The 10662-nt window shown below is 51.0% G+C and overlaps 4 protein-coding genes across 4 annotated transcripts; 1 reads left to right on the top strand and 3 right to left on the bottom strand.

Moving 5' to 3' along the window:
- Positions 1-347: 347 nt before the first annotated feature.
- On the top strand, positions 348-2556 carry BKA67DRAFT_537695 (Rec8 like protein-domain-containing protein; the record flags this gene model as incomplete). The annotated part of the gene is made up of 4 exons (XM_046100371.1): positions 348-366; positions 418-454; positions 550-822; positions 882-2556. 4 exons carry the CDS (start codon positions 348-350, stop codon positions 2554-2556), a joined length of 2004 nt encoding a protein of 667 aa, XP_045956122.1.
- Positions 2557-3003: 447 nt separating this feature from the next.
- Positions 3004-4776, bottom strand: BKA67DRAFT_660627 (GDP dissociation inhibitor; the record flags this gene model as incomplete). Its single annotated transcript, XM_046107668.1, has 3 exons — positions 3004-3356; positions 3552-4630; positions 4703-4776. The coding sequence occupies 3 exons, from the start codon at positions 4774-4776 to the stop codon at positions 3004-3006; spliced, it is 1506 nt and encodes a 501-aa protein (XP_045956121.1).
- A 560-nt stretch (positions 4777-5336) lies between these two features.
- On the bottom strand, positions 5337-6592 carry BKA67DRAFT_339755 (uncharacterized protein). The gene is made up of 3 exons (XM_046096293.1): positions 6337-6592; positions 5864-6110; positions 5337-5802 (listed from the first exon to the last, which is right to left on the bottom strand). Exons 1-3 carry the CDS (start codon positions 6401-6403, stop codon positions 5421-5423), a joined length of 696 nt encoding a protein of 231 aa, XP_045956120.1. The 5' UTR covers positions 6404-6592; the 3' UTR covers positions 5337-5420.
- Positions 6593-7670: 1078 nt separating this feature from the next.
- BKA67DRAFT_520257 (ribosomal protein S5 domain 2-type protein) lies at positions 7671-8693 on the bottom strand (the record flags this gene model as incomplete). The annotated part of the gene is made up of 2 exons (XM_046098163.1): positions 7671-8120; positions 8217-8693. The coding sequence occupies 2 exons, from the start codon at positions 8691-8693 to the stop codon at positions 7671-7673; spliced, it is 927 nt and encodes a 308-aa protein (XP_045956119.1).
- Positions 8694-10662: the final 1969 nt, after the last annotated feature.

Genomic DNA, 10662 nt, shown 5'->3' with positions numbered 1-10662 from the left:
GGTCCCGATCGGGTGGAAGCAACGTTAGCAAGGTGGTTATTCCATTCTCACGACACGCGTACCCCAATTTATGGCTGCCTCGGACAATCCGACAACCAGTAAATGACCAGAACTCGGAAAAGCTCAGAACTACTCAGCTTCAGAAAATAACAGCCTCGGATTCCTGAGCATCAGATTATTGCCATCTCAACAATACCATTTCTTTTTTTTCAGACTTGTCATGTTGACGTTTTGACGCGTACAGGGCGCGCACATATTTCTTCGTGTCGTCGCATGGGATTCGGAGTCACTGCTTTTTCAGCTCTTGGTGTTGGAGCGCAATTCTAACACGTTACGAAGCCATCGTCATGTTTTACAGTCACGAACGTACGTCTACTTGGTAGCTTACAGCTATCTACTCGCACTGACAATTCCCAGTTCTCACAAACCGCCAATATGGCGTGGCTACCATCTGGTGAGTACGAGCAGCGCAAAGGGACACCTCAAGCCCGCTATCATCTTGCTTTCGCAGGCGGAAACCAGGATCAGTAACTAATGTACTGCTTTCAGGCTCGTGGCGACGATAGGCAAAACTAGCGCCAAGCGTGTCAGCAAGAAGGCTATCCAGGATGTCGACGTCGCGCGAGCATGCGACCAGATCCTCGAGCCAGGAGCTCCAATCGCGTTGCGCCTACAAGGAAGTCTACTCTATGGCCTCTCAAAGGTTTATCATCAGAAATGGCACTATTTTGTTTCCGATCTTACGAGTGTCCAAGAGCATATGGCAAAGTTTATGAGACAGTTCGGCACCAATCAGCTTGATCCTGCAGTAACAAGAGCCAGGTAAGTACCTGACATCTATTGCACACTTGATATGTGAGTGCTAAGTTCGTGCTTGCTAGGCCAGAGAACCTCATGATCCATGACGATCCTGACTTCTTTCCCGGCGCTTTTGATTTGCCAGATCTCAGCCAACTACTTGCTACTACGAATCAAGTGGTAAATCAGCACAGCAATAAAACCTCGTCACAGATGTCACCACACTCGTTGTGTTCAGATCGAAACTCTTCGGGCAATGAACAATTCTCCCTCCAGCTGCAACTTCGCGAGTCGAGTGTGAACGGTTCACACGCTCCACGTCACGGACTTGAAGGGCTTTCCTCAGCACAAAAGCCGGCAGCCATGGGCGGCAACGACGACATCTTTGGCGATGACCTCGAAGGTTCAATGGACTTTGGCCTACAAATCGACGAGTTTGGCAACATCATGGAAGCTCCCGAACCAAGAGTTGCAGTTGTCGACGAGCCCGACCTGCCACCATTGCCAACTATCGAGAGCCTGGAAGGTGCACGTCAACCTGAGCAACCGCAGATTGACGCGCAGGGTGGATTTTTCATGATGGATGAGCAGCCACTCCCAGATGCTGAAGCATTGCCTGGTCGCCGAGGCGAAGCCAATCCAGAAGCCATTACTGCCGAAGAAGAAAGTGCGCACGCCGCCCCTGCCCGACGTCAGTACAAGCGCAAGGTCATCCATGCAGACGAAGAGATGGAAATACCCAGAGCAGTTATGAGAAATTGGCAAACACAATACCTTACCAATTGTTGCACGGAGAAGGCACAGCCGGTCACCACTGCACAGGCTCAGAAGAACGCAATTCATTTGACATTCGGACTAGGGATTGGCAATATCGGACAGAGCCTTGGTATTCCTGGCATAATTCATCCCCTCGCTCAAGTTTTCTCTGGTGACTCTTTATTCACTGCTTATACTGGGCTCCAAGTGTTGGACAAGGCCAGCCGAAAGCGAACACGATCAGCAACCGAGTCCAGTAAGAATAATGCGGAGGAGCGGCGAGTTCGACCTAGAATTGAAGAAAAAGAAGGCGAGCAGCAAGGACGAGGTCTCGAAACGAATGACATGTTCGACTTTGGCGCACAGCAGAGTCCTCCAGAAATTGGTCGAGAGGCCCTGTCAGCACTGGATGACAATCCTTCTTCCGCCATGCCTTGGAACAACCGCGGCTCATCACTCATGCCGGGTTCGTCAATCCAAAAGGGTGGCTCAGTCCGGCTTGGTCGCGAGCAATCTAGTCCGCTGGGTAGGCGTGGCGTTGTTCAAGACATAGTCCGCTACAGCTCAGATGCGGATATGGGAGGCATGGATTTCGGAGACGCTGCCATGCACTCGGGCGACTCTTCCTTCGACGGCATGCCGCTTCCTGCTGGCCTACCCGAGAACGAGGGCCCCGCACAACAAACGGACACGCAAGCCGAAAACCAGTACTCACGCGAGGCCCTGGATCGTGAGGGCAAGAATTTCCTGGGCTTCATCGAGCAGACGCTTCGCGAAAACGGCGAACGCCGCCACGACGAAGATTTCGAACGACAGCGCAAGTGGATCGCCTTCGATGATGTTTTCGTGCCCAGGGACACAAATCGCGCAACCGCTGCACAAGCCTTCTATCATGTCCTGACGCTGGTTACCAAGGGTCAGATGGTCGTGGAGCAGGATAATGTGGGCAAGGAACCATTTGGAGGCATTCATGTCGGCCTCAAGCTGCCTCCCGGCGCTTAGGAAAACCGACTGCAGAAGGATCCAATGACTTGAGACGGATGGGGTTTGTATTTCTGCTTTGTTCATCGATTGCAAACAGGCTAACATGTATCATTTCCTGCTCCTTACTCCTTTACCGCATCATTAAAGAACAAGGAATCGTGGCGTTCGGGGAGGAAGGTAAATTCAAGCCCGAGCATCAATTGCCTGTTGAAAACCCAGTCTTAACGGTTGATCAAGTACGATGACACGGAATTTAAGGGTATTCCTGAAACTTAGCTGAATGGTTGAGGATCACATATTCCGAACACGGGATATCTATGGGCTAGAAAGGGCAGAGATATCACCAGAAATACGTGCATGACGGAGTGTGGATACTCGTATACAGACGCAGCCGGGCATCAGCGCCGTTACTCATGAATTGTATGCATTGTGATACACCCTGAATGGCAACCCGAAACAGTCTCCTCACTCGTATATGTCGTCATCCTGAGCATCTGCGCCTTCTCGGTCCTCGAAAACCATATACTCGTCCTCTTGTGCCTTGTCCCCCATGGCTACCTTCCAAGCCTCCAGAACCGTATCGAGGCTGGTGTCGTCCAGAGCAAGATCGACAGGAAGTGACGGAAACGAAAATTTTGGTACTGAGCCGATAGTATCCGTTGAAGCTGCTTGAGCACTGCCCTGCTGCTCGTAGTAGAGCTTGTATAGACTAACAGGTGCTTGTTCATCAGCGGACGAAGAGTGAAGAAGAAGTCCGAGGGCCTTTTCTAGTATATCCTTGGATGTAGGGGAAGCCAGTGTTGTGAGATATATGGTACCTATTGCGAAGTGTTGGTTAGCATCAAAACCAGTGTCTCTGCTACCACTTCATCGGTGCGGTCGAAATGGTGTATGTCGGTCTATTAGAGATTGTCCTCATCAAAGCATAACTCGGGCAGTGTAGATAAGAACTCGTTAAATACATCATCCTAACACCAAGTGGCTTGAGGTAAGGTCGTGAAAGGATGACTTACTTTGACCATGGGGGCATTCGCCTGTATCGCTGGAGTGCACCATAGCATAAACGGGGTTGTTGGTCGCGGACTCGGGAGAGTTTATTGCAGTGGTGGGGAAAGCGACCACGGCCACAGCAGGCGTTGGAGAACCTTCTACTACCACCTCGAACAAATGTTTGAGGGGTGACTTGACGACAGCGACGAGCCTGCTGATGCCTTGTCTGTCAGATTTAGTATCTGGAGATGAGAAGATCGAACAGGCTTGGACAGAGATATCATTCGAAAGATCAAGCGTGACTTTGTCTTGCTCCTTGGCTGTACTAATTTTCATGCCAGTTTCGAGCATGTAGATACCGCCACCTACAGCTCCGGCACGACAAGCAACTTGGGCAACTTCCGAAAGACCTCCCCACTTTGGGTAGACAGCACAGAAACCAGGCCCAAAGAGACCCGTAGAGGTCAAGTGGCGACTGAGAGTAGATAGTCCGTCCTTGACGGTGATCTTACCATCTAATGTCAATGTCAGTGCGAGAATGTGGTTGCGTAGAGTATCATCAAGCTTGTATTGGCTAGTCAAGAAGTCGGAAAGGGGCGAATCGGCATGTGGTTGCCAGGATTCTTTTTGCTCATCGGAGTCGTAGTCCATCACAAACTTTAAGAACTTCATCAGGGCTCGCTTAGACTTGGCGGAAATAGACGACTCTGCGAACACATCTTCACGGCTGCTGGGGATGCGGGAGAGTCTTGCGGGCGAGGCATCCTTGGATGGCTCATATACGAAAAAAGAGCCAACTGCTAAGAATTCCACCTGCCGAAAAGCCTTGGACGATACCAGCTGCGACAACAACTTGGATTTGGTATGAATGATCTGCGGAGCCAGAGCAAGCGAGTATGCTCGAGGAAAGGCCAGTCCGTTGGCTTCAGCCTCGGGATGTTTCCACGTTGTGGCATTCCGGAAAACTCCACCACTAGGCTTTGCTTCGGCATGAGCACTTGCGAAGCGGTCCGCTTCCTGCAGAGTCAGGGCAGCCTCATGTTGGCCGTAGTAGTCATTGGGATCAAGATGCAAAATGCGCTTGTCGGATCTCGATAGAGCTCTTCAACGCAGGTCACAGCTAAGTCAGTCAGATTGATTTTCACGGTGTACTTGCGATGATCGTGAAGCTTACAGTGCAAGAAGTGATTGCTGCAGACCTGTACCGCAGATCACCACGTCCCAGGGCTCATCGCCAAGAGATTCCATGATGTCGATGATTGCTCAGATCTGGCCAGAAGAAGCACAAGGTTCGCCTGCTGATGAGGCGGAAAATCAAGTGTTTCCACCTACGCTGCAACGGATGGGACACCATCCTCAGTACGGAGTATGTCCCACGCTAACTTAGGGAGGCTGCCGAAGCCCGGAACAACCTGGCGCCGCGTACACCCCACCAGCCCAGTGCACTGAAATGCACCGACCGAAACGCACTGAAGTTTTCTTCTTCTTTTTCTTCTCTCAACCAACCGCTCAACAACTCCAGTTTTCTGCTGCTTTACACAACAGTATCGCTGGATCGAGCGCCTTTCATTAGGCTGCTCGCGATGGGCGGCAGAGCGAATCGTCGTCCCGTATCTACTGTCCTGGATTCATTCACCTGATAGGATAGTTCGAAGGGTTGATACATGCTTTTGCCTCGTGACAAGTGACTGTTTTCTAGGAGGAAGGCCCAGGTTTTTCCCATGATGGTTCAAACTTGCAATTCTTCTCGATCTTGTCTTGTCGTTGCCGACCTGGCTACGCTATGTGAGGTGAATTCTTTCATCGTCCCATGATCCCCCGAAACTAGGTGCATAAAAAAACTACATTCCAATTCGGCCGCGTCTTTCCATGTACCACCGATACCCTTCACGTCACACCACACGCGTGGCTGACTGCGCGTATTGATTGACCCTGATGTACTCTTGTTGGCTCATATCACTATGCAACCAGCACCAGTTGTTGTCCGTTCCTTGCACGCTCGCGTTGATCCATACGGCCCCCATGCAGGCGCTGGACTGGGCACAAGATGCGACGCAGTCATCCATGGAGTATGCTGTGTGATGCGAAATATCTGAGCCGTCGTGAGCTATGCCGCATTCGCGTTTGAACTGCACCTTGGTGCTTGGATCAGTGTATGTCGTACCGTTGGCATTGGGACAGGACGGCATGCCGCTCAACGTCGGGGTCGGCACGACGCTAGCTGTTGCAGTCGAGGGATCTGACGTTGCTGTCGGCAACGGAGAGCTTGTTGAGCTGTGAGGATGTCAGCGTTCCCGCGCGATCTAGAAGAGAATCATCTCTGATTTCTGCTCACCTGGCATCTGCGTGAGCATCGCCATGAGTTTTCAACGTCAGGCCAAGGACAACACCCAGGACGGTGGCCACGACCAGCAGCACGGCACATAGGATAATCCAACAAAATGTCCTCCTCCGCAAGCCCCATATCTTTTGTGTTCCGAATAGGCGGCTGAAGATCCTTCCCCTCTGTGCCAAGGGGATCTTTTCGGCTGATGCCGGCTGTACAACCTCCAGACCTGGCTCTGGCGGATGCCACTCGGGAGCTGCTGACTGTAATATGGTTGTGTTAGTCGACATTGCAATATTTGTGAGGTTGAGAAGAAAGGAATGCAAAACATGCCCGAATCGTCAATAAATAACGCCTATGTCTCACATTTACTATACCATTACCACTCGAAACAAAGAGACAATACATGGCAGCACTCACCACGCTTCGTCTACACGGGAACAAGCGAATGATGTGGATGTTACAGTGAGAAATTTACCGACCTGGTCTCCAGGCGTTGACACGCCATCTGGATATCGTGCCTCGAGGCCCGGTTCTGGAGGGTGCCATTCCGGTAATATGGATGATTTTCCCAATGTCGTGCCGTCACCGAGTGTTGATCCGCCCCAGCTTGAGAACTCTCCTTCTCTTCGGAAACGGCCCTTGAAGTGTCTCCAATTATTGCCTCCCGGGAAGGAGACACTGTCGGCCTCTCTTACATGCCCTTTCTCTGTGCAGTCCCAGCAAATAGGGACACTGGTGTCATGAGTATGGCGGCATGTAGATGATGTGATTTGTCGTGTCTCTGGATGTCGTTTCGTTTTCTTGTTCTTCCCGTGCTTACTCTTGCCCTTCATGATGTTAGTACTGACGGAGTCGTTGCTATTCTCCATCTTCCCTGGGTATCAGAAATAATTCATAGATATCGTCCAATGAAGAGTCTCAGAGTTACAAAATGCTACTGGAGATGGTCGTGAGACCCAATGTGTGTAGAAGCTGAAACATTTCAAATAATAGAAAGGGCAGAGAAAACATTAATTTCTCGCCCTTTCTTGTGGAACATATGGGGCTGGCCTGTGCAAACTCCCTTGGCCTACAAGATATATGTTCAGCTACGGCTATCCAATAGGATAATCGGATGCAAGGGATGGCTGTAAGCCACATTGCACTGAGGGCCAATTTGGGTTGCATTGGGGCCATATTGGGGCCAATTTGAGGTCAATTTGGGGCTGAAGTGCCTGGTGTCATTCGTTTGCATTAAGATCCTTGTTGTACTGAGGCAGCTCGTCCTCCTGAAGAGTACAGTACTATGACTAAAAACAGCTTGGTGGCGGTTCTCTGGGAATGCAGATACGGATGGGGTCAAAGGCAATCAGGACAGCAACAAGTCTTCTATCAGAACAATGGTATACAATCCGGAGCCGAGATGGCCACTGCCTCCGTTCTGAGTACGTTTTGAATTTTGCTGTACCGACACAGTCCTCGTTTCTTGCTTTCTTTTCTCCTTCAGGCTGTGTTTTCAGAACATCAATATCCTTTTTAAGCTCGAATCAGTAGAGATCGCCTCGACCAGTCATTGCATTCGCTCCGGATTTGCCATTTCCGGGAAAGTGAGCCTGGAAGACAGTTGACTGCCTAGCTACAGCAGGTTCTTCGACGACTCCTGGAACTCTCCTTGCTTCTGTTGAGCTTGACTGTCGAATTTGGTAGTATACTGCATCCTTTGGCTGGTTGGTCGACAGGGCCGAACTCCCACAGCACCGGGTCTGTAGGGACTTCGGTATTATCCCATCCGATCTCGATGAGTAGGCCTCTGACTTTTGAGGCTCTTGTGATTTCACTTGGTAGCCTTTTGCATATCCTCCCATCTTAACTCAGCTATTGCAACCATGTCGCCCATGACTTCAGGACCAACGACAATGCCGCCGCTCTTGGATAATCCCAATATCTTGGTTTCGCCATCCGTGCGATCTACAACAACGGTAACACTCTCATCGCACAGACTCTCCTCCAGTCTGTCTGGATCCACGAGAGTCCAGTACTTGCCGCCACCCTTCTTTTGCTTCTCCTTTGCTGTGAAGATTGCTGCGGTAGTGGCCACCGGGAAGCCATGCAAGCTCAGTGGCGATTTCTTCTGCCTGCACAGTACCATTTCTCGGTCGGGGTCCCAGTATGCCTCGGGGAGCCTCGTGTCTCTCAGGGCTGCTAGAATGGCTGCCCAGGCGGCATCGAATGGGTTGCCGTCAAATGAGACGAACAGAACATCAATGTATAAGACCCAGTATGCCTTGACGACAGCTTTTTCGCCTGCCTCCAATTCTTCGGGTGCACCCCCTTCCATGGCTTCGCCCGTCTCCTCACTGTTGCTGACCTCGGAATTGACATGCTGGTGGATGCGCAGTTGCGAAACGTCTAGGAGCTTGGAGCTATGGAGCAATGAGTAGACACGTGTACTCAGAGTCTGTGCAAGGGTTGTAGGCGGTACGCCCGGCAGGAAGTTGGGCGCGCATCCTGTTGCCAACTCGATGTTGGGGACCAGTAAGTCATAGTCCTTGGCCTCGTTCAGGTTTGCATCAGTCAAGTCGTCTGGGGCACGATAATTCGGAATAGCAGAGGTGAGCAAGGTCTCGCCACGTACGCCGCATATTACTGTGGTATCGCCAGTGCGTACGACTGCACTTCCATGGGCATGCGATAGAGAAGAAGTGTTGATATAGGGCTGTCGGGCTTGTTTTGGCTGGCGGCCATTTGTACGAATAGACGTGCCTGAGGGAGGTTGAAGGTTGGCAAGCAGGAATGGGTGGGGGGAAAGCTTAGCGAATGTGGCGCTCGAGAGCGTCAATGATTCAGTCGAAGCCATTCCGTGGTTCCAATGTTGCTGCGAGGAGGTGTCGCAACAGAGATTCGTCAAAGAAGCCGAAGCTCAAAAATATTCAGCCCCGGAGCTTGAAACTCGAAATTTGCGATGGGTTTGTTCAGCCTTTCCGACTGCCACTAACTTACGCGGGGTCCATGTCCATGTCCATGTTCGCGGGGCTGCAGTTAGTACTAGCACTTGCCTTAGAACGTCACCCGTCCAACCGGGTACACCTATCCGTAGTACTATTAATGCTGCAAGGCTCTACTGAAACTTAGCTTCTTACATAATTATGTCTGTTGAGCTCCTATGCAACTTGCGGAATCCTGTGCGACCATAGTTGTAGTGGACAGCTTTCATCGAGCATTACCATCGCCACACATGCTCTTTCCTTGGCCTCATCCCGCCCTTACATTTCTTCTGTCCCATCAGAACGAGAAGCCGCTTCTCCTCATGTGTGACGTGTGACTGGAAGGAATGCCATTGTTGCCAATCAACATGGAAACCAAATTATTTGGTGGACAACGTTGTGAGATCCCTGAGGCATCTTGTACGATCAAAGAATTTTCTTGTTCGACTTCCAAGTCATGCATGGCAAACGCCAAAATCTGTTGTATTAACCCAGTAAGATTTATCACCAATTTCCTCTTCGGGAACGATCGAAAAGCGTCTCCCCAGCCCGAGACCCAAGGAATGGTGTTTGTACAAACCATAGTAGCCACCCGGTCAAAGCGGGCCGGGTCCGTTGCAGTCAGGCCCGTTCATCACTAGGAATACCAACAACAGAGGACTAGCAAGATTGCTTGCTTGCTTGCTTGCTTCCAGTTGGGCCCCATCACACCTTTCTCAGGTCACGAATGCAAAGATCTATCAGAATTGCTAGATTCGGCCTGCAACTGGAGGAGACGGCGATACGAGCGGAGGTCAAATGTAACGCAGCATCAGCATCGTTTCTTGTCATTGGCTGTAATTTTACCAACAGTTTGGAACGCATATATTGCATTGAATAGCACAATGCCTAACCGTCCGACAAAGTAGACGGCAATATCGGTTGTAATTCAAAAAAGTGATGAGCACCCACTGACCCTTCCGAAAGCAACAAATGTGCCATCTAGTTCGTCAGGAACAGGAAGCAACACTATCTGACGGGGGGGCTCCATGCTGAATGCAGTGTGAAAGACGCACAGAGGTGGAGCTTCTAGCATGTGTGAGCTTCGGCCAATTATAGCTGTTGTGTTGCCGCCGGCCTGCGACCCACCGAATCGGCCACTGACAAGCTCCCGATCGAGTCGTCGAATCCCATTGCAACCTCTCACCATACCAAGCTTCAGCCAATATGTTCCCTCGTGAAAATCACGGGAGCCACCGTACTGCCAACTTTCATTTGATGATGCCCATCAATCCCCAAATTGGTCACCTCCCACTAGTTACCAGGGGCACCTAAATCATCAAACAGTGGACTTGGAGACCCTGACTCTTGCACGTTGTTGGTTCCTTAGCCATCGACTCAAACAAGATTGCTCCGAGAGGATGCGTACCTGCTGGCAATGCTTCATCACTGCATACAGTACAATGCCACCTAGACTAGTAGAAGGATCTGCCGACTTCACCGTTGCAGTGTGACCTGGCGTACGGCGCAGTGACCAAGAACAGACTTCTAGTCTAGGGTGAGCACTTTGCTTGAGCTCGCACACCCTGGCAACTTGACGGCATAGATTGTCTTGCTTCTCTTCACAGTCCGTCAAGCGCCTCGTCTGTCTATCGACACATAGCGACCCACCGACTAGTGGTAACTCAAATCTGCATTGCGTGGACTCGCAGAACAAATCTCGGAACCCCTGTTAAGATGCCGATGCCTCCCGCCTCCTAGACCTCTGTGATCACGGCCCGCCAAGGGTGCCGCGCGCAGCTCACCTCAAGCGCCCTGTCATATCTTGCATACGCCCACCTGTTCGGTGCGACCTGCAGTCTG

Source organism: Truncatella angustata (assembly GCF_020726525.1).
Source record: "Truncatella angustata strain MPI-SDFR-AT-0073 chromosome Unknown BKA67scaffold_6, whole genome shotgun sequence".
NCBI classification, from domain to species: domain Eukaryota; kingdom Fungi; phylum Ascomycota; class Sordariomycetes; order Amphisphaeriales; family Sporocadaceae; genus Truncatella; species Truncatella angustata.
Note: the sequence above shows the minus strand (reverse complement) of the source record. Positions and strands in the feature narration are given on the sequence as shown.

Coding starts and splice junctions, on each gene's coding strand:
- BKA67DRAFT_339755 (XM_046096293.1), bottom strand. CDS start 6,403: ATGGCACCCTCCAGAACCGGGCCTCGAGGCACGATATCCAGATGGCGT. Junction 6,111..6,336: donor TGTCAACGCCTGGAGACCAG/GTCGGTAAATTT, acceptor TACAGTCAGCAG/CTCCCGAGTGGCATCCGCCA. Junction 5,803..5,863: donor GATGCTCACGCAGATGCCAG/GTGAGCAGAAAT, acceptor ACATCCTCACAG/CTCAACAAGCTCTCCGTTGC.